This window comes from Crocodylus siamensis, chromosome 8, assembly GCF_052110815.1.
Source record: "Crocodylus siamensis isolate JL-2025a chromosome 8, ASM5211081v1, whole genome shotgun sequence".
Taxonomy (NCBI): domain Eukaryota; kingdom Metazoa; phylum Chordata; order Crocodylia; family Crocodylidae; genus Crocodylus; species Crocodylus siamensis.
The window spans coordinates 51,423,001-51,446,799 of NC_143402.1; the positions used below are offsets into that span (position 1 = coordinate 51,423,001).

At 47.8% G+C, this 23,799-nt stretch overlaps 1 protein-coding gene across 15 annotated transcripts in view; it reads right to left on the reverse strand.

The window, feature by feature from the left end:
* Positions 1 to 23,799, reverse strand: part of ENOX2 (ecto-NOX disulfide-thiol exchanger 2) — a 188,882-nt gene that overhangs the window by 56,170 nt on the left and 108,913 nt on the right. For 14 of the 15 annotated variants that reach the window (XR_016443987.1, XM_090061313.1, XM_090061322.1 and 11 more), the window contains one exon: positions 10,802 to 10,957. The exons of the other annotated variant lie outside the window; for it this stretch is intronic. Coding sequence is in view for 13 of the 14 variants with exons in the window: in XM_090061313.1 (XP_089917439.1) it covers positions 10,802 to 10,957 (156 nt within the window). In the remaining variant the exon portion in view is untranslated. The remainder of the gene's footprint in view (positions 1 to 10,801; positions 10,958 to 23,799) is intronic. 15 annotated transcript variants of the gene reach the window in all.

Sequence of the window (23,799 nt, forward strand, 5' to 3'; positions counted from 1 at the left end):
GTGCCCCAGCTCCCGGTGCTTTAAAAAAAAGGCCGCACTCACCAGGTGCTGCTGGGCAAGGAGGCAGTCCCCACTGCCCCCCCAAGCCCCCCCCCACAGCTGCCCTGCCTGCCCCATTTCTGGCCCTTTTAGAAAAAAAAAGAAAAAGAAAAAAACCCCAAGACTTGCCAGCTCCTGCAGCAGCCTTGGGGCTTCAAGAGGCTTGTGCAGAGCCCCCAATGCCATGCAGGGCAGTGGGGGGGCAACGGGATCACCCCCTGCCAGGCAGGAAGCAGTTAGTTGGGGGTTTGGGGTTTTTTTCCCTTAAAGGGCTGGAGCTAGAGAGGACAGGGTAGCCGGGGGGTGGGGGGGAGGCTAGGGGCGCCAGGAAGCTGGGCAGGGCTGCCCAGAGGGTTTATGGGGCCTGGGGCAGGTGTGATTTTGGGGGCCCCACTACTGCCCCCTACAAGGACCCGTGTGTGTGTACAAAGCTGGGGGACCACGTGCAACAATTCTTGCACACACTCATTACATGTGAGGATTCTCACATGCAGCTCCTCTTTCCCTTGCTCTGGGAAGTGGGAACAAGCAGGCTTTCCCCACTTGGTTCCTGTGGGAAGGAGAGCTAGGCAGAGAGAATTTACCTTGGAGACCGGTTACTAAAGCAAAATGACATTAACAGTTTGCAAGCAAAACATTTATTAAGCTTATGCTACAAAGTTAAGAACAAAATGAGAAGAGGAAAGTTTAAGTGAAGTATTTCTCTCTTGCCTTCATGGATTCAAAGTCATCAATTACATCATCCTAATTTATTTGATTTGTAAGTGTATTCTCCACTGAGAGCGTGATCAAATGGTTCAGCCTATCCTCCCTGATCGCTGATCATAGGTAGTTCTTAATAATCTTAAGCTTATTAAAAGTGTGTTCCCTGGATGCAACAGAGACTGGCAAGGCAATGAGCATTTTCAAGCAAATGCATATTTGAGGGAATGCAGACTCTACACCTTTGTCATAAATCCGGTTGAGAAGTTCAAGTGCAGTGCCCATGGCTTCTCCAGAGGCGCACAAATTTGAGTCTCCTGATTTTGTAAAACAGGCAAAGTTCTTCTTGTAACTCATCCTTGTTCACATCTCGTGGGTATGTGGTAGACAGGGACTCCACAAACTTTGCAATTTCTTCATCCTCTACAAGAGTTGGTGGGTCAAGTATGGGTGAGAACAAACTTGAGAGTTTCCCTATGGTCTCAGCTAGGCTTCAGAGATCTGAGAGGAGCAGATCCATGGCTGTGGTGAACACTTCAACCCTGAATTTATCTTCACAGGAAGAGACTGCATGTTCTGTATTGGCTGGCTCAGTGTGGAAATGCTTTGTCCTTCAGATTCTTCTGTGTGTTCTCTTGAATTTTGTGGTGATACCTAGCCCCTCAGCGATGACCTTAGCCTCTGTGAGAAGACTTGGCCAGGAATCATTCAACTGTTAAATTTCTTCCAGGAGGCTCCTGACATGTTGCACCCCTTCTTCCACTGTGAGCTTGGATCCTTGGATAGGCTTGCTTCGGATATTGATGGACTGCATTATCTTGTACCACAATGTAGTCAGAAGAATGAACTCAAAGGATTGCATCCACTCAATCACACCTGAAACATCAGCCTGGGTTTCTGCTGTCAAGTCTAATTCTTCCTCAATTTTGAAGAGAGAATCCAGCATCCCTTTGGGATTTTTCCCAAGGGGGAGAACAATATTGATTTTCGAGATCCATCTAGCTGTTGACACAAAATGAAGCGAGAGTCCTGCAGTTTCCTGAAGAATTTTCCATCTTGCAGGACTGCATGAAAATACAGTGTACAGCTTCTGTACATTTCCAAAATCTGTTTTCACTTCAGGGCTCTTCTCCATGGTCTGGGTACCACATAGGTTCAGAGAGTGTACGTGGCAAGGTAAAAACAGTGCCTGAGGATTTTCATCCTGTATTCTAGTTTTCACACCCTGGTATTTCCCAGACATGTTTGAAGCAGTCACACCCTTGGCCTCTACAGTTCTGCAACTCTACCTTACACTCTGCCAGTACTTTCTTTATCTGCTCCATGATGTCTACTCCTTTCTTTATATCACAGTCCACCATTTTCAGAAATCGTTCCTGCAGAGCCCATTTTCCATCTTTTTGAGAGAGTCCAGCAAAGAGCCATGCACGTGATCAGAGGTCAGGAAAACAGATCTTATGAGGACAGACTGAGAGCTATGGGTCTCTTTAGCCTGGAAAAGTGCAGGCTTAGGGGTGATCTGGTGGCCACCTAAGTTTATCAGGGGTGACCACCAGTATCTGGGGGAATGTTTGTTCACCAGAGCGCCCCAAAGGATGACAAGGTCGAATGGTTATAAACTACTGCAAGACCATTTCAGGCTAGACATAAGGAAGAATTTCTTTACTGTCCAAGTCCCCAGGTCTGGAATAGCCTGCCATCGGAGGTGGTTCAAGCACCTACATTGAACACCTTCAAGAGAAATGTGGATGCTTATCTTGCTGGGATCCTATGACCCCAGCTGACTTCCTGCCCCTCGGGCAGGGGGCAGGACTCGATGATCTTCCAAGGTCCCTTCCAGCCCTAATGTCTATGAAATCTATTAAATCTATGAAGTTCTGAATCGCACTGATGCCCTTTGCCCCTGGATCCTAAACGTAAGTGGTGCTTGAAGGCTGTGGGGCAGGACTGGGGACTGAGGGAGTGAGAGGGGGTACTGCTGGCCTGAGGCGGCACATTGCAGCTGGGAGCAGGGCCCAGGGATGAGGGCAGGGGTGCCCCTCTGCGGGGGTCTTTGTAGGCAATTGATGTGGGGCATAGTGTGAGGGCCACACACATGCTGCCCGGCTGCCTGCGAAGGGGAAGGGGAGGGGGAGAGAGGCTAGCATGCGGCCAGAGCACAGCTCCATGGCCGACTCTGCAGCCACAGCAAGGGATGGGGGTGCGGGGTGGGGCTTACACGCAGCAGCTGCTGCCGCTTACCTGGAGGCCTGTGACGGCAGTGACAACCACTGACTACAAAACCTCCCGCTGCCGCTGCAGAGCTGTGCTTGGAACTGTGCAGCTGGTGGCAGCAGTGAAGTACAGTGAAGGGTGGTGGTAGACAGGCAGCATGCAGCCATTCCCATCCCCACCACCACCCCATGCCACTGCCCCCATCCCTCGCCATGGCTGTAGAGCCAGCCACAGAGCTGTGCTCCAGCCGCATGCCAACCTCCCTCTCCCCCAGACAGGTGGCCAGGTAGCATGTCTGCGGCCCACACATGGCGGGCACCACCACACTGCACCCCACATCTCTCGCCCGCAAAGCCCCCCACAGAAGGGCACTCCTGCCCTCACCCCCTGGCCCTGCTCCCAGCTGTGATGTGCCACCTGGGGCCGGAAACACCCCCCACTCCCCCAGCCTCCAACCATCTTCTCCAGCCCTGCCCCACAGCCCCACTTACCTCCATGGTTCAGGGGTGAAGGGTAAGTCTGAGCCTGAGCCCAACCTTGGCTGCCTCAGAGGCTCAAGCCCCACCCTCCCCGCTCTCCCTCCCACTCTGGCCAGGGCTGGGGGTTTCCCGCCCTTTTTCCATTGGCTCTTGCAGGCTCTTTGCAAAAGTGGAGAATCCAGGGATTTCTGTGCTAAAAAGAGAAATTCACATTTTCTCCAATAAAAACACAGAATCTGTGGTTTTTCCCTTTTTCCCATGGGAAACGAAAAACCCAGATTCCTGCTGATCAGACACCTAAAATACAGTTGGTGTCATGAGCTATCTTGAAGCTGCAGTCAGGACCCCTTCCCCCCCAGTATCTTGATCTTGCTATGCTCTTTGACTTTCTGGACTTCCTTGATTGCAGGAAATGCTGGTACTGTCTGTCTTTCATTGCTTTAGTCTTTCTAAAGTTAAGCAGTACTCCAGAAGCCTTCTAAAACACATGGAGACTCCTGTAGTCTTTTTATTTTTCCCATGCATTGTCACCAGTACTCTAATGTTGAAAAAGAAAGATCAGATGGTATCTTACCCAGCTTTTTCTCCACTACACCTCAGGCTTCCACACACAATATTTTGATTAATGAATTTACTAAAAACACATCAAGCAGCAAGCTCAGTGGGCCTGTCTAACCCCCATCTTCAAATCAACAAGCTTCTTACTTAGCCATTACTACTTGGGCTAGTTGGGAAGTTAAATAAAACTATCAACCAACCTATAAAATCCTAGGGATTACTATAAACAGAAAGGCTCTTCCACAGAAACTGACAGCCCACCCTTCCAAAAAAGCTTGCTTTGCTCAAGAGAAAGACAATACCCTTTCCTCTGGCTCTTTGCAATGACTTCAAAGATTTCCCAGAGATCTGAAAATGCATCTGTTATTACGTACGCTTCTCTTTGCCCTGACTCTGTTGAGTGAATTAACTTGGGTGCCACTCTAGCCAGTCACTTTAACAAGATTTTAGGCAGGATTTTGTAACCCATGTTGAAAAGCATCAGAGGGCACCAGTTATATAGTAATGTCTTGTCATCCCCTTTAACTGTCAATATCAAAGCCCAAGTTGTGCATGTACTACACTTAAAAAATGAGAGACTTTTGTCAGGTCACCAAAAACAAGCTGTTCCTTGCAAATGATAAACTATCAGAAAAAATATGTGTAACTGGCCAAATTTAAAACATTAATGGAAACAGCAAAAGTCACCCCTTTGCCCCCAGACATATCTCCCTACCAAATTTAAAATTCTGCTGTAAAACAAGAAATAATTATTTTTTTCCAAAAAAATGTTGCAAGCTTTTTTTTTTAATGGAATATTGGGGCAGCCATCACATTAAGGGAGTAACAGTGATTGTAATGTGTTGGCTGCCCATTATTCCATTAAAAAAGGCTTCTTATGGTTCTCAGATCATTCACACAATAGTTAAACCATACCACCTGCTGTCCTTTTGAAACACTCTAGAAGTCACAGCACAAGATGACACTTGATCTGATTACTAACCTATGGAAGACAGTGTACAGGGATGATAAATCATAGTCAGGGGGCTACAATAACTAGGCCAGTTTAAAATGTGCACAGATTCATTCCCTAAATAAAGTTAAGTTAAAACATAACTTTGAAAAGCTAGAGTAATCCTGTTTATGAATTAGGGGACTCTTGTCTTGAGTACTCCAGTGCAGAGAAGCTAAAACATGAATGGAACTTGAAAAGGCCTGCACTAAGTGTCAGAGCAGGTTGGAGGAGAGAAAGAATCCTGCAAATGTCAGTTATAACCGAGAAACATCTGGAGTTAAATAAACACTTGTAAAATCAGTAGGGCTGAACAATTTACAATTAAGAATCTTAGGAAAATTGTCTGGGAAGCTTACTGGGCTGTTACAATTCATTTTTTATTAATAGAATTCCTACCTGTATGGAACTATCATAAATGCCATGTAGACCACCAAAGAAATTAATATTTAGATGACCAGGAAAGAACAGACTGTCCCACTGGTTGTTAGGCTACTTAGTGACGAAGTTGGCCCACAAGAAATACATGACCATGAAAACAAAACAGAGGAATATACCAACTAGTAGAGGAGAAAGAGTTGAGAAAAAGGTCTGTTGCACTATGGAGTGAGGAGGAGAAATGGGCAGAAACAGGCAGATGGGATTGCTTGGAAAGAGAGAAAAGAGCCAAGGGAAAGTACCAAGGATCAGAACCTAATGTATAACGAGGTTGATAATTCAGAAAACTGAGAGAGAAAACAAAGGTAAGATGCTCTACAAGCAAAAGGAAAAACTGAAGGGAAAGCACCAGAGCCTCACACCAATACTGAGAAGAGGCAGATCTATGGCATTAGGAACTCCTTGTTTTAAAGAACTGAGAATGTGGGCAGACATTCATGTGAAGCGTTTCAGATTCTGCTCCAATTTGAAGTGCTTCAAATGAGGGCAGGAAGGATGGGTGGCCCTGCACTGTTGTACATATATACAGCCTGCTAGGGCTGTGCGAAATTTCACCGCCCATTTCATTTCGACACTGTTTCAACTCGTTTCAAGCACAAAACAGCGAAATCGAAACAAAACACAGTAGGGTTCAAACACAGTAGGGTTCAACAGCCTCAAAACAAAACGAGGCAAGTCAAAACATTTTGAAATGTTCAAAATGTTTCGCGTTTCCAAGCTCAAGCTGGGCTTGCCTGCAATAGGGAAACAGAAACTAAGTAAGGAGAGGGAGGGGGAAGAGGGGAGAAGGGGAGGGAAGGAGTGCTTTCACTATTGACTGTGTAGCTGGCCAGTGACTGTCATCCTTCCCTGAGGTCCCTTCCAATCCCAATGCTCTGGGAAGGAATGGGAAAACTGCATAAAAGGCAGCATTGTTTGAACTGCCCTGCTTTCTGCCTTGGTGTCAGTTAGTGAGCTGTATGTTCCAGCAGCTCAGCGACAGACAACTATAGCTAGCCATACTGATCTTCTAAAGGATTTCCTACTTGCTAGCAAGAGGGATTTCAGATTCAGAATACCTTTTTCTTTGAGGCTCTTTTATTTTATAATAATCATTGATTCGTTCTTTTGAATTCTATAATTATATTGGATAAGATTACTGTAGGATTTAATTTATATAGGAAGCAAAATACATATATATTTTATTTCTATACATTTAAAGCTTTGCAGCATACATTATAGAATGTGCATAGGGACAAAGGCATATTTCTATTTTATACATTTCTTATTTGCACCACACACCTACCAACGCTCTTGCAGCCACACTTATAAATTTATACAGGGACTAAGCCGTATACTTGCTGTTTCATTTCACATTTCTTATTTGCGTCACACACACCCCTACTACTACCACCAACACTCTTGCCCCCACAATTCTGAATTTATACAGGGGCTAAGCCACATACTTGCTGTTTAACATTTTATTTGTACCAGACATGAAACACACCATGAAGCGTAGTGGAAAGGCAGGTGGCCAGACTGGCCAGCCTTCAGGGAGGTGTGAAAGAAGGGGTAGAGGGAGAGCTGTAAGTTCCCCCTGCACCAAACTGAGATGCAGCCTCTTTCCTCCAGCTAAAAGGCATGAGGCTGCTACAAGCAGCAAGGAGAGGGGAGCAGTGCCACTGCCACTGCCTGTGCCCAAGACTACATCCCCTCCATGTGCACCAGCAATAACCTGCCACCACCACCACCATGACAGCAACAACAAGCAGCAGCACCAGCAGCCTACTCCACCCCTATTTCACTTTCTGTGCTGAGCCTTCCAGTGCCAGAGGAAGAACTGGTTCTGGATCTCAGTGCCCTAGCAAGGGAAATTCTGGGGAAGAAGGGGGAATCAGCTGAGTTTGTTCTAAAGTAGTGATTTTCAGTTGTTCCACCACCAGTCTTCTGTTCAACACCTCTCAAATTTCCCCTAGAGCCAGGTGTCCTTCCCCAGAAGGCATTTCGGAGGAGGCTGAGATACAAGTGAAGGCAAGCAGCTCAGCTGAGTCCGCTCCTCCTTTTGCTGTGCCTCTGCCTGCTGAGGAGGAAAGTGCAGCAGCATCCACAGATGCACCTACACCCCAGAAGCGAGTAGGTAATGTGGTCTGGGATCATTTTGAGCTGGCAGATGATCCCATGTATGCTATCTGGCTGCATTTCCAAGCCAAAACCAGCCAGGGCAAGGGAACAAAATGTATGAGCACCACGAGGATGCTGATGCATCTCCGCAGGCACCACCCCATTGCCCAAAGGGAAGTCCCACTCTCACTCCAAAGCCCCCATCCCCGCCAAAGCAGAGGCAGGCCACCCTGGAACAGTGGGGGAAAGATGGACAGAAAGGGGGAGACGCTTGCTGTCGATGGCCAGCCATTCTCCCTACTTGAGTGGCCAGGGTTCAGGCAGCTCATAGCACTCATGGCCCCATCATACCAAGTGCCCGCATGCACCATTGTCAGTAGGACAGTGCTGCCATCCCTGTATGAGGCATGCACAGTGTACTTGAGGGAGGAGCTGTGCAAGGCAGGTCCGCAGTTGGCCTTACACTTCACCTCAGACATCTGGAGCAGCTGGCGTGGAGATCATGCATACCTCTCCCTTACAGGGCACTGGTGCAACCAGTCAGGCTGTCGGTGGGCTCTCCTTCAAGCCAAGGTGATGGATGAGTCCCACACAGCAACTGAGATCATGGGGACCATGAACCGCTTGGTGCAGGGATGGCTTGCTGGGCTGGGCAAGCTCACCCACGGGTTCATGGTCACCGACAATGGAGCCAATATGGTCAAGGCAGTCCATGATGCCAACAAAGTGGCACACAAGTTCCACCTTGTTGTCAGGGACACCTTGGAAGGGGACGGGGCTGCCAGTGATGGCATCAGCACCACCAGCAAGCTAATTTCAAAAAGGAAGGTGGCAGGCTACTTCCACAGGAGTATCAAGGGTGGCAAAATGCTGCAGGATAAACAAAAAGAGCTAAACATCCTTCAGCACAAAATTATGCATGATGTGGAGACTCAAAGGAACTCCACATATCTGATGCTCAAGAGGCTGATGGAGCAACAGAAGGCCATCCATGAGATGGCCCTGCTCGGGGAGATCGGGATCAGCGGCCCCCTGAACATCGCTGAGTGGGATACCATCTCCCAGATCTTGGTGGTCCTCAAGCCCTTCCTCAAGGCCACCAAAAGCCTCAGTGCTGCTGATGCCCTCCTTAGCCAGGTGATCCCCGTAGTGAGGGAACTTCAGATCCAAATGGAGAGCTTCCAGGGGATCAACATTGCTGGCTGGGGCAAGCCTCTGCCACCAGATGTGCAAGCACTGGTGAGGTGGCTGAAGGAGGGCATCAGGAAATGGCTTGATCCCTTGTGGTCCAGTACAGTCCACGTGCTGGCCGCCATGTGTGATCCAAGTGTGAAGGGCACCATATGCAGCAGCCTAACGCTGAATCAGTGGACAGAATCACTGGTAAAGAAAGTCAGGGAGGTAGAACGGGGGGACACGGAACAGGGGGATCCATTGTCCCATGCTAGCATGCCATCCATGAGCCAGTCTTGTCCTCCACCACAGATGCTGCCAATATGGGCTAGGGGCATGGCTTCTATGGTAGGGTCCAGAGCCACCAGACCCCACTATCAGGCAGGTAGCACTCATGCCTTGGTGGCTGCCTATCTTGCCAAGGACATGAAACTGTTGCTGTGCGACCCCTTGTCTTACTGGGCAAGCTGCAGCCAGATGTGGCCGGATCTGGCCATAGTTGCCCATGAGCACCTGTCCTCTGCACCTATGTCCATGTCAGTAGCATGCAAGCCAAGGCAACGTGACCAAGGCCCTGGGAAGGCACCTGCTTGAAGCATGCTACCTCCTCACCACAAACTCTTATATGCATGAGGATGATGCAGTATTCAAGACACCATGGAGGCCAGCCTGCTATGGGACTATCTGCAGACCATATACCAGCACTTTGAGCCAGACAGATGAGCAGCAACTGCTGACAGCGCATAATTTTGGGTACCTGGGATGACAAGCAGTGGCAGTAGAATTTCTGGATGAGTGGACCACCCTCACAGAGATCTGCATTGAGCTGGCACCCTTGCTCCAGAGGCAAGCTGGCAGTCTGAGGGCACTCCTCATCACAGAGAAGTGTATGGCCATCACCATCTAGAATCAGGCAACCAACTGCCTCCACCAGCCAGTTCAGCTTGGGCAAGTCCACAGCAGATTTGGCTGTGTGGGACAGGTGCTGTATTATTCAGAGGGTGCTAGCACTATGGTTTATTTGCCTTGCCAACCTGTAGGAGGTCATCATTGGATTTACCTATATTATGTTTCCTATCTGCATTAGGACTGTCATTCTGTTCTTTTTCCCCATGAATGTTATTGGTTCCTACAGACTGATGCTGGCTCTTACCATATTTTTTCACATACAGTATGCACCTTTTCCCAAAAGCCACCTGCTGGACACTGAAGCATGCATATGTGAGAAATGTTAAGTGCAGGTTCTGCTGCTTAGCCAGTGAAACAAAGTAAAATCTGGAACAATCCACAGGGAACAGAACAATGAGCAGGCTCAACATCTTAACTGCTACTACTCCACTCCTTACCACAAGAAAAGATTTTGTTTTTCTTCTTTCTGCCTTTCAAAAACAAGGGCTGCTTACAGCTGTAAAAAAATGGTGCTTTACTTTCAGCTTGGCACACCTCCATGCTTGAGAGCAGCACGTGCCCAGAAGAGGCACTGCGTTAGTTTGACCTGGCTCACCCAATGTCCGTATAAATTGGACACTTCAGCAGGGCTACATGTGTTATACCAATGGTTGGCTCCATTACTCTGTTTACACACCTAGCACACACCTACAGAGTTCACCACAAAACAGATACAGTCACTAGCTAGCCTTTCAGCCTGCCACAAGCAAGTATCAAAGATGTGAACTTGGCCCTGGCTGACTTTCTGTCTACCTTTACACGGGATCTTCTCATGCTTGTGATCCAAATTCTACATACAGGAAAACACACCATAAAGTTTAGAGACAAATCGTTTCAGAACAGGGCTACTCTCTACTCCCTCTCAGTTGCCAGTTTTCTTATTGTATAAGCTCTAACCCCTTTTAATCGTAATGAGCTTGTGAAGTGACACACATTCAGGGACAAGCTATCAAGAACAATCTTTCTTATAGGCATATAACCTGTGCATTGTCAACAGGGCTTTTGTATGCACATCCAGAAAGGCCTCTAGTTAGCTGCACATGTTCTAAATAAAACATTGTGGTTCTATCTCTGTATTTAGGAAAAGGGGTGAGGAGAAGGTTCCTCCTCACCATCAAATATGCAAGGAGGATGGAACAGAACATTAGCAAAGTCTTACTTGGGTTGGGTGGGAAGAGGGTACAAGTTTTGCAGTGAATAATCTCCTTCACTGCTGGCAAAGCTGGAGGAATGGGAGGTGGAACAATCCCCAAGCCTGGCATCATGGGGTTAATGGGTGGGATTCCCGTCATCATTCCGAGAGCAGGATCAAAGTCTAAAAATGAAGGAAAAGAAGAATGATTGTTACTATTTGTGACTTCTAGTGCCAGTGTCTAAGGACTGCAAAAAAGTATTCTTTTCCATATTGTCTTTACCCCCACAAAAATGAACAGATTTTCAGCCAACTTCCCAGCAAACCTAAGTGCTGAAGGCAGCTTCAATTTAATCAAGTTTTAAAAATAAGGAAACCACTCCCTCCCTGCCCATGATGAGACACTCAGCCAACTTTTGTAAATTAATAGTCACACTTGATTATTTTAATTTTTTACTGCGTCAATTGTGGACCTATGGCCAACATTTTTATAGATTTATCTGATTTATTACCATATTTGTATTTGATTATGTTAATTTTAGGAGTAAGAAGAATGCTTTTATAATAGTTGGCTCTATTTTATTGTTATATTTGTATTTCTGTTATTTTTGCTTACATTTATATTATGGTTTTTTGTTGATTATGTTGTTTTGAGGAGCACAGCTTTTGGCCAGAGCCTGCAGCAGAAAATTCTGCCCGGAGTCTCAGGATCTGTGTGACCTGCTAAATACACCATCAAAGCAGACACAGAAAGACCCAGTGGCCATGTTGATGGAGCCTTCCTCTCTATCTGGAGACTGCTGCTGACAAAATAAAACCTACTCACCCTGTCCCACTGAGATGAGCCACAGCATCCAGCTCAGGAGCGGCCTTGAGTATCCCCCAATGCTGTATACAGGCTCTCCCAATGCATGTTCTTAGGACTGCACCTGAGCCATTTACCATGCCTAATCTGGTCTGTCGTGCCTGAACTAGAGAGAGTGGGCAGGGCTTATTTTATTGGTAGTGGTTCCGTGGCTGGGAGTGCACTGAAATAAACATTACCAATGGTAAAGTTAACTGATTTGCTATTAATATTATTACTGAAGATGTGCTATAAAAGAGGGCAGTTTAATTAGTAAGGGTGGGGTCAGCTTCACTATCAAGCCTCATTATTCCTACTTTACTTGCTTTCTTCCTACTCCAGGTCCTCTCAAGATGGATGCAGGGTCAGTCAGAACAAGATGTTCAAAGCTAGTCACAGCCAATACACATGACTAGAGCAACAGGCACTGACTGGCTAGAGACAGGACCGGATGTACACAACATGGACAGGGGAACATTCTGCAGCAATCTATTGCAAAGAGACCATCTAGCTGCTGAAAGTGTTTTATTCTGTCTTGAACATCTAGGAAAATTTTCCCCTCCTACTAATCCTCATGATCTGTGTGCATGTAACACAAACCCCTTCCTTCCTTCCTTCAGCATTCAGTTAAAAACAAGAAGAGAATTTGTCAGGAAGTTATTACAGTTTTTAACTAAAACTTGGGCGATAGTTACAGACCTGCTTTCACTGACTGCTGACAAGAAGAGAGCCCAAGAAAGCTAAAGAATACTTGAGGTGATGGTCCCCTTTGCGGCACAGTATATAAAAGCAACCTGGGGAGCACAGCATAACAGCGCATTTATGCCTTATTATAGGAACCAGCTTCAAATCCTGTTCTGCCAAATGAGCTAGCTAGACACCCCAGATGAAATAAGAGAATAGATTTGGTTCAAGGCTAAGGTGCATTGTTAGAACGCTGTGGGGAGAGACATCTCATATGAATAGTATTGGCCCCTCATTACACAAACATTAATGGCGAAAGTTACTTTATAACTTATACCAATATAATGTAGTGCAAAATCTAAATCAGGATGGTATATTTCTCATGTATTTTTCCTGATATAGAAAAACTATACACAGAGCAGGGCAACAACAAACCAGTTTCTAAATTCATCCACATATATTTTATAAGCTAAGAGTTGAAGGATAAAAAGAAAAGGCCTGTATATCCCACAGCTCTGCAACCATGGAATCCACCTCTGGCTGTGGGCACAAATTCAGGCTCATTTTTAAAATAATGCATCTTAAGCACCCCCCAGAGGCAATGAAAACCTGAAAACATGGCCACCGATAATCAATACACTGTGGTCTTCCCAAGTCTGCTCCCAGCTTGAAACAGAAGTTCTTAGGCAGGGAATCACACAACTCAACATAAAGCACAGATAAAAGTATAGCTCCCCAGACTAACTCATGGCACTTATAGAAAGCACCATGAGTTAAACTGACCGATGTTAGCAGTTGGATCAGAAGGGTGGGTGATTGGCTCCAATTTGGAGCTGAATGACCAACAGAGGCTGAGGGTCTGCAGCCTCTTTCCCTAGTTTTGCCCCTCCCCCACAACCCAGCTCTGGTGCTGTCTCTGAATGGCGGGGAGAGGCAGGGGGGTGAGGTCTGTTCTGGGGTTTCCCCAGCCTGCACTGGAGGCAGGGGTGTGGGTAAATTTGAGTTCCCCACCTCAGGGGGCTCCAATCCACCCGCACCCCCCTCCCCCAGCATAGGGCAAACACCAGAACAGGCCACCCTCCCCTGCCTTCCCCCACCCATCCCAAGACAGTACTGGGGACAGGGTTGGGCTGCAGCAGCCCAGCTGCAAGAGCAGACAGAAGTTAATGAAGGTGCTCCATTTCGGAATGCCTTCATTTCAACTTTCATATAGTCAGGGTTAATTTGTTGCATGATCAGAGCACTCGGCAGCCATGCTCTTCTCTTAGGGCCCCAACAACACAGCACTTTCAAGTGGCCAATGGCATGACACATGTAATTTCTATCTGCGCCTTCAATGGAACTCTACACCTGAAACTTAAATATAACAACTCAAATATCTTTGATGTTAATTATTTTGCTGGTGATACTTTTAATAAAGAAACCACTGGCTGGTTTTCCTATGCCTCAACCAAAGATATCCCCCACACCTTGATAGATACCAAAAGCTGCAACTGCACACTATTCAACTGACAAAACTGCCAGCTTCTGCCACAGCAACTACTAACTTATTAATATAAAAACAGTGGTACAATGAGACAGGGTGAAATAAATTATATAGCTAAATAAAGGATTTGGAGCCTGCTGACAAGGGTATAGTATCCATACTCATAGTTGATTCATTATAATCTTACATTTTTAACTGTAAGGAAGATGCCCCAGAATGTACAGCCTGAAAACTGCAGAATCTTCGTCAAATGAGATTCAGTTGACTGCATGGCCCTTGGAATTTTGGATACAGATGGCTAAAATCAATAAAACACGTTACACACGATAAATATGTACCAATTTGGTCTCCTCAAGATTGTATTTGTTACTTCAACCTGCCTAGGTACTTCCAACCTTCTGAAAGCTGGAACTGAAAGCAACGAGCTGTGCCCACAATGTGGGGGGTTTTGGCCACAAGATGGCAGCATCTCACATGGCAGCATTTCACATTCAGCTCCCAAACCTCAGAGCAGGGATTGTCAATCAGGGATACCCATACCCCTGGGGGTACTTGGATCGGTCCTAGGGGTATGCGTGGGCAGGAGGGGACAGAGCACTGCCGCCTCCCAGGAGCAGGGCCAGGGCAAGACAAGGGCAGTGGCGCCCCTCTAAGGGGCATGGAAGCTCACACATGGCAGCCACTGCCACCACACACCACCAGCCCAGTGAGCTTACCCACCCCATAGAGGGGTGCCACTGGCTTCACCCCAGCCTGGTGAGCTTCCCAGCCCCGCCCTGGCCCTACTCCTGGGAGGTAGAAGCACTCCATCCCGACCTGCTCACCCATGCATCATTCCAGCCTCCCTGCTCCAGTGTCCACTGCTCCTCCCCTCCCCCCCCAGGATTCAGCTGCTCATTAACACCACCCCCACTCCCCGGCATCCACCCACACACTACCCCTCTGTCCCCACTTGGCATCCGGCCACCAGGGGTACTCGGACTAAAAAATATTGAAAAACCCTGTGTTAGAGCAGTAAAGTGCATATCCATTTCCTTACTAGAGTCTTCACAGGCTGCTCACAACAGCCAGCCCCCTGACTGGAAATTGGAGCCCAGGCACTGACTGGGTTTAGATACCACGATCCACTGGCTGGGGAACTGGCTTCATGGTTGGACCCAGAGGGTGGTGGTTGATGGAGGTCAATCGTCATGGTGTCCTATGACCCTCAAGGATCTGTCCTTGGACCTATATTGTTCAATATCTTCATTAATGATGTGGACACTGGAGTCAGAAGCACACTGGCCAAGTTCGGTAATGATACCAAACTTTGGGGCAAAGCATCCACACCTGAGGACAGGAGGGTGATCCAGGCTGACCTGGACAGGCTCAGCAAATGGGCAGACAAGAACCTGATGGTGTTTAACACTGAAAAATGCAAGGTTCCCCACCTTGGGAAGAAAAACCAGCAGCATCCTTATAGGCTCAGCAGTGCTACGCTGACTAGCACTACAGATGAAAGGGACATGGGAGTCATGATTGACCACAAGATGAACATGAGCCTTCAATGTGATGATGCTGCTAGTAAAGCGAGCAAAACACTGGCTTGCATCCATAGATGCTTTTCAAGCAAATCCCAGGATATCATTCTCCCATTGTATTTGGCCTTGGTGAGACCGCAGCTGGAGTACTGCGTTCAGTTTCGGGCTCCACAATTCAAAAAGGATGTGGAGAAGCTTGAGAAAGTCCAGAGAAGAGTCACACATGTGATGAGAGGTCAGGAAAACAGACCTTACGATGACAGACTGAGAGCTATGGGACTCTTCAACATGGAAAAGCGCAGGCTCAGGGGCGATCTGATGGCCACCTATAAGTTTATCAAGGATGACCACCAGAATCTGGGGGACCGTTTGTTCACCAGAGCGCCCCAAGGGATGACAAGGTTGAACGGTTATAAACTCCTGCAGGACCATTTCAAGCTGGATCATAGAATCATAGAAGTAGGGTCGGAAGGGACCTTGTAGATCTTCAAGCCCGACCCCTCCACCTGGGCGGGAGAAAAAGACTGGACTCAAATGAGTCCAGCCAGGTAGTCATCAAGCCTCTTCTTAAAGATCCCTAGGGTAGGAGCCAGCACCACTTCCCTAGGAAGTTGGTTCCAACTCCTAGCCGCCCTAACTGTGAAGTAGTTCTTGCGGATGTCTAATCTAAATCTACTCTCTAATAACTTGTGTCCATTGTTCCTTGTCATACCAGGGGGCACTAAGGGAAACAGTGTCTCCCCTAAACCCTTCTGGTCCCCCCTAGTGAATTTATAGACAGTCACCAGGTCCCCCCTCAGCCTTTTCTTGTGAAGGCTGAACAGGTTCAGGTCCCGCAGTCTTTCAGTGTAGGGTCTGCCCTGTAGTCCCCGGATCATGCGTGTGGCCCTCCTCTGGACCCTTTCAATGTTGTCCACATCCCTCCTGAAATGGGATAAGGAAGAATTTCTTTACTATCCAAGCCCCTAGAAGTGGAATAGCCTGCCATCGGAGGTGGTTCAAGCACCTACTTTGAATGCCTTCAAGAGAAATTTGGATGTTCATCTTGCTGAGATCCTATGACCCCAGCTAACTTCCTGCCCCTTGGGCAGGGGGCTGGACTTCATGAGCTTCCAATGTCCCTTCCAGGGACTATGACATCTATGAATTAATGAAATGATTATGAGCAAGAAAATGGAAGGGCTGCAGAACATCACACATAAAAAGCATGTCAGGGAGCTTTTCAAATTTTGAATGGATTTGAGGCAGCAGGCCAGAAAAAATGCATCCTAGGCTGCTGAAGGAAATGGCTAAAGAAACCTCAGAGCCATTGCTAATAATGTTTGCCAAATTATAGATGGCATGTTAGATCCCAAAGGACTGGAGAAGGACAAGCATAACATCCATCTGTAAGAAGGGGGAAAAGAAGGATTCAGAGAATTACAGGCCATGAAGACTGACTTGCAATTTTTTTTTTAAGTTCATCTGTAAACATCTGACAGAGGATGAAGTGAACATTAACATCCAACACGGATTTATTCAGAACAAATCCTGCCGACATGGATATATTCAGAACAAATCCTGCCAAGCCAAGTTGAATTCCTTCTCTGACAAGGTAACTAGTTTGATGAATAAAGAAAACACAGTGAAGGTACCACACACGGACTTTAGAAAAACTTTAATACAGTCCCACAAGATAACCACATAAGTAAACTAGAAAAATGTGGGCTACATAGAATCACTGTTAGGTGAACATGTAAGAGGCTGAATAACTGCAAGCAAATAGTAATTATAATTGGTCAAAATGACAAGAGGTCTCAAGTAGAGTTCTACACAGGTCTCATCTAGGCCCAATACTGTAACGTTTTATTAATGTCTTGGATGCAGAAACATAGGATGCGGCAGCACCACGTTACTCAGCCCTCATTAAGCCTTGCCTGAAGTACTGTGTCTATTTCTGGGCACAGGGTGTAGAAAAAACTGGAATAGATCTAAAAGTGAGCAACTAAGATGAGAAAGGGGTTGGAACACCAAACCATACAAGGAAAGACTGAAAGAACTCATTATGTTTAGTTTAAATAAAGAGAGATGAAAGGGTGGGAAATAATAGTTTTCAAATATGTGAGAAGCTGCCATAAAGAAGAGAGGGAGCAACTGTTCTCCTCAGCCACAGAGAATAGGACACAAAAATGTAGCTTTAAGCTACAGACAAGAAGATTTAGTTTAAATGATAATGAAATATGCTGTCCAAGAAAGCTGTGGAACCCCCTTCACTGGGGGGTTTTAAGAGGCTGAATAGATACCTGCCTGAGGTAGTTTAGGAAGCGTATGCTGTATCCCTTCCGGGGACAGCCTTAGAGGTTGTAGAAATAAATTTATCCAGGCCTCTACCTTGACTAAGAAAAGAGAGTGAAGAAAAAAAAATTGAACAAAAGATGCTGACGCTGTATATTTAAGAATATTCTAAGATAAGAAAAACCCTTCTGCTTTATTATGTCTTTTACAGTTCTTTGGGAACAAATGTTTCTTTCTTTCCTAAAATCAACAAGGTGATAACAGTTCTCAAAACAAAATGTGTTGCTGAGCAAACAACTGTCATGTGTAACTACCGAATGATCTACCTCTTCCTGTCTTTCAAGGTTGCTTTGTTTAAATCACGTGTCTGTTTTCACAGTTTAGGTATAAAAAGGTATGTTAACTTGTAGAAGGGAGGAGTTCTGGTTAAAACCCTCCCTGCATTCGCTTGTATGAGCTCCAATAAACTCAGACTGGGTCTGTTAATTCTATACCAAAACACAACGCAAAGTTTGATTTCTTCCACAATTATGGTGCTGTGACTTGGACAGACGCACCCGAAGTGATTGGTCGGGACACAGACATCTCTTCACTGAAACCCTGGTGCCAAACCAAGGTAAGAGACCTTTTGAAATCTCTATTGGGGCTTCTCAGTGAGAGGCTGTCTCTGTGTCTCCCTGTTTGCTGCTTGAGGCTTACTCTATCTGACCTTTTGCTACCAGAATTTTCAGACTCACTGTGTAAGTAAGAACTGTGAGTTGGAGAAGGTTAAAGACTGTGCTGCCATTGTCAGTAAATGTGTTTCCCTGTGTGAACTGAGTTAAGTTCCTTTTTGGAAATAGGAGTGAAAACCTTGTGCAGCCGCCCCAAGGACACTGGATTTGTTCTGCATGCTCTTCGAAAGCAAGGGTGCAAGGTGGAAACTCTTAGAGTGTGAGTGTTTTCCACGATAAGCATTGACCAAGGCTGGGACTAGAGAAATGCTCTTGAACCTCGTGCCTCAATGCAGAAATTCCCTTGTGTGAATTGAGAATATGAATTGAGAAATATGAGCCACTGACCAGGTCTGGGACTATGGTTGGGTTCAGCCATCCCGGGGCTGTCTGGAAGGGCAATTTTGAAAGCAAGGGGGCCCAACTGGAACCATGTCACCCGTGGACAGGTTTACCCTTTCCCCACTCTCTCCCTTCTCCCCTGGGAGCCGCAGGGTAGAGCACCGTCTCCCTCCAGGACTAAGGAGGACTCTGGGACCTCCCGCTCTGCCCAGTCAGGGGCATGGACCAAGGTGGTCAAGGGCCCTAAGGCCCACCGCACCAAGGCCCCTCCCTTGCCGGAGCTTAGCAACAGGTTCACACCTCTTGCAGCCCCAGCAGAGCCTGCTCAGTTCCTAGCTCCCACAGGCAACCCAGGCTCAACCACAGCTACTGGCCCCGCTCTCCCCAAGACAAAGCGAAAGGTGTTTGTTGTGAGAGACTCCATCCTGCGGGGGACTGATGGGGCAATCTGCCGCCCCGACCCCTTAGCCCGAGGGGCCCACATGCTTCCCGGGGGCCCACATCCGAGACATTGCGGAGAGGATCCCACAGCTCCTCCGGCCCACAGACCACTACCCCATGCTCCTTATTCACGTGGGCACCAATGACACGGCTCAGAGCACCCCCAGCCAGGTCATGAGGCACTACAGGGATTTGGGAGCAGGGCTTAGGGGTCTGGGAGCTCAGGTGGTGTTTTCGTCGATCCTCCCAGTCTCGGGCTATGGGCTGAGGAGGGAGAGGAGGATCCACGCGGTGAACCAAAGACTGCAGAGCTGGTGTCACCGGGAAGGCTTTGGGTTCCATGACCACAGCCCACTCTTTGGAGAGAGAGGCAGCAAGCTGCTGGGAAGAGACGGCCTCCACCTCTCTCCCCTGGGGAGGAGGCTCTTCTCAGCCAGGCTGGCTGACCTGCTCCACCGGGCTTTAAACTAAGCCCGCTGGGGAATGGGGGGACTACTGCCCCCTGTTGGCCCGCTGAACGGCCCTTGCAAAGCCAGCAGACAAAGGCACTTAAGGGAGCCCACCCCTGCCCCAGCCCTGGCACAATCTGTGGGCAAGGCATGAGCCCCCAAGGGGACACTTGCCTGCCTGTACACTAATGCCAGGAGCCTGGGCAACAAACAGGAGGAGCTCGTCCTCCTGCTCAGTGCAAAGAATTATGACGTCATTGGGATAAGGGAGACCTGGTGGGACTCCACCCATGACTGGACCACGGGTATAGAGGGCTATACCCTGTACAGGAGGGATCGTGTTGACAAAAGGGGCGGGGGTGTAGCTCTCTATGTGAAGGAAAGCTACATGTCCCTGCAAGCTGATATTGGTGACCAGCATGGATGGCTAGAGACCCTCTGGGTAAAAATTCGTGGGGAATATGGCACAGGGGACATAACGGTGGGAGTCTACTACAGACCTCCCACTCAAAGTCCTGAGCTTGACCAGTTCACCTGGGAACTGACTGAGGCCGCTTGCTCCAGGACCTTGGTTGTCATGCATGACTTCAATTACCCGGACATCTCCTGGGAAGATCACTCAGCAAAATCCGAGCGGTTGCAAAGCTTTCTCTCGTGCGTGGATGACCTCTACCTGACTCAAGAAGTCTATGGGCCAACGAGAGGCAAAGCACTGCTCGACCTGGTACTGGCTATGGGGGACGACCTAATCGGCGACATAGTGATCAATGGGAAGCTGGGCAACAGCGACCATGAGCTGATCACCTTCACCGTCCGCCGTAAAGCTGGCAAGTCAGTCAGCAACACAGAAGTCCTTGACTTCAGAAAAGCTGACTTTGACAAGCTCAAGAGGCTTGTCGGTCAGGCCCTCAGGGACCATGACCCCAGGGAGATGGGAGTTCAAGAAGAGTGGTTGCTTCTCAAGGAAGCGATCCTCAATGCACAAGCTAAATCTATTCCAACATGGAGGAAAGGCAGCAAGAAGGCACAGCAGCCCTCCTGGCTCTCCAGGGATCCAGCGGACCTCCTGCGGCTAAAAAGGAAAGCCTACAAAGGATGGAGGACGGGATTCACCTCCAAGGAGGATTATTCTGCACTGGTCCGGTCCTGCAGGGAGCAAACCAGGAAAGCCAAGGCTGCAACTGAACTCCAACTAGCTTCAAGCATCAAGGACAACAAAAAGTCCTTTTTCAGGTATCTGGGGAGCCGGAGGAAAAGCAAGGGCAACGTTGGACCCCTGCTAAACCAGATGGGGCAACTGACAACTGACGCCCAGGAAAAAGCCAACCTATTAAATAGGTACTTTGCGTCAGTCTTTCATCAGTCCCATGGGACGCCCATGCCTGCTATGGGACAGGGAGATCAGGGTGATGGGCATCCCCTACCCTCCATAAATGCTGACCTTGTGAAGGAACACCTTGAGAAGCCGGATACCTTCAAGTCAGCCGGCCCTGACAATCTGCACCCCAGGGTACTCAAGGAGCTGGCGAGCGTCATAGCCCAGCCCCTGGCATGGATCTTTGAAAACTCCTGGTGCTCTGGTGTAGTGCCCAAAGACTGGAAGAAGGCCAATGTGGTGCCTATCTTCAAGAAAGGGAGGAGAGTGGATCCGGCTAACTACAGGCCCATTAGCCTGACTTCTATCCTGGGGAAGATCTTAGAAAAGTTTATTAAGGAGGCCATCCTTGATGGACTGGCCCAGGCTAACATTCTAAGGGATAGCCAGCACGGGTTTGTTGCGGGTAGGTCTTGTTTGACCAATCTCATTTCCTTCTATGACCAGGTGACCTATCACCTGGACAAGGGAGAAGAGATTGATGTCATATATCTTGACTTCAAAAAAGCTTTTGATCTGGTATCCCACGATCACCTCTTGGCCAAACTGGCCAGTTGTGGCCTTGGCTCCACCACGATCCGCTGGCTGGGAAATTGTGTCTGTGGTCGGACCCAGAGGGTTGTGATTGATGGCAGTCACTCATCGTGGTGCCCTGTGACCAGTGGGGTCCCTCAAGGCTCTGTCCTGGGACCCATCCTGTTCAACATCTTCATTAATGATGTGGACATTGGAGTCAGGAGTGGACTGGCCAAGTTCGCCAATGACACCAAACTTTGGGGCAAAGCATCCACGGCAGAAGATAGGCAGGTGATCCAGGCTGACCTGGACAAGCTCAGCAAATGGGCGGACGAGAACCTAATGGTGTTTAACACCGAAAAATGCAAGGTTCTCCACCTTGGGAGGAAAAACCTGCAGCACCCTTATAGGCTCGGCAGTGCTACGTTGGATAGCACTACAGAAGAAAGAGACTTGGGGGTCATCATTGACCACAAGATGAACATGAGCCTCCAATGCGATTGCTGCGGCTAGTATAGCAACCAAAACACTGGCTTGCATCCATAGATGCTTCTCAAGCAAATCCCGGGACGTCATTCTCCCCTTGTACTTGGCCCTGGTGAGGCCGCAGCTGGAGTACTGCGTCCAGTTTTGGGCTCCACAATTCAAAAAGGATGTGGAGAAGCTTGAGAGAGTCCAGAGGAGAGCCACGCGCATGATCAGAGGTCAGGAAAACAGATCTTACGATGATAGGCTGAGAGACATGGGACTCTTTAGCCTGGAAAAGCGCAGGCTCAGGGGTGATCTGATGGCCACCTATAAGTTTATCAGGGTGACCACCAGGATCTGGGGGAACGTTTGTTCACCAGAGCGCCCCAAGGGATGACTAGTTCGAATGGTCACAAACTCCTGCAAGACCGTTTCAGGCTGGACATAAGGAAGAATTTCTTTACTGTCCAAGCCCCCAAGGTCTGGAACAGTCTGCCAGTGGAGGTGGTTCAAGCACCTACATTGAACACCTTCAAGAGTAAATTGGATGCTTATCTTGCTGGAATCCTATGACCCCAGCTGACTTCCTGCCCTTTGGGCAGGGGGCTGGACTCGATGATCTCCCGAGGTCCCTTCCAGCCCTGATATCTATGAAATCTATAAATGAGCCGTGTCTAACTGTGAGTTGCTGCACTGTGTGCTGTTATTGCCGTGGAGTCTTGTCTTTGGACATTAGTCACAGCATTTCTGTGCCTTCAGCTAATCTCACAACCTGACCGGACACCCTCAATAAGCCATACCTGTGCGAAAGACCTGTGTGAATTGAGTCAAAGAAATGGGGAACAGAGGATCTAAAGATGTACCGGCTCTGCCAAAAGGGACTCCAGCATTGAACACATACACACACTATGGCCATAAGTGTTGTAAGTTTTTAAATAAATGGAACAGGTATAACCAAAGGTGACTCTAGTTTGCAGTTTCCCCTGGAGGGAACATTTGATTTAAGTAAAATCATTCATCTCTGTAGAGCCCTTGAGTCAAAAGGCAGTAAAGCGCCACAGACTCAGTGGGATTCATTTTTTGATTGGTATGAAGAAGCTTCCAAACGACGTCAAGAATCTCAAGTTTGGAGCCTTAAGGACTCCCAAGACAAACTGAAATCTCAGATAAAGGATTTGAAAACTACAGTACCAATAGGGGATCCCCCATCAATAGCAACAGCACCTGCAGCACCAACACCGCTTTATCAACAATTGACTGAGAATGAATCTGTAGAAGACATAATTGATTTCATTAGTGTGCCAACCCCATACCAGTCCCAGGCACAATCTAAATCCAAAGAAATCCAGAGTGACCAAATAGACTCTTCCGGTGGGAAAAGCTCACCCCAGGAACCTATCACCCAACAATCATCTCCTCCCCCCTGGGCATACCCGGATTCACTGGAACCTGGGTGTCTGTCTCCTGAAGCCTTGACCTCCTCTTATTTAAGGTCCAGCACCCAATATGGTCCACTCCCGCCTCCTAAACTCAAAAAGACTCTCCAAATGCCCTTACATCAACTCCCAGGGCAGGGTCCAAATGGGGAATCTACAGTCACAGTTCATGCCCCCTGGACTCCAGGAGATCTCCTAAACCTTATTAAGCAATTCTCCAACATCCGGGAAGAACCTCAGAAGTTTAAAGATGAATTAGAAACTGTAATTAATTGTTATGAGCCAATCTGGGCAGATATAAACCTATTCTGCTCTCTGAGGTTCGTGAACACCTCATCACGCAGGCTAAATGGCCTACTCAAGATCCTGGAAGCGATGGTCGCTCAGTGAGTGCCCAAGAACATCTTCTTGAGGCCATACTTAAGATTTGCCCTAGAAAAAATGACTGGGCAAAAATAAATAATTGCAAGCAAAATA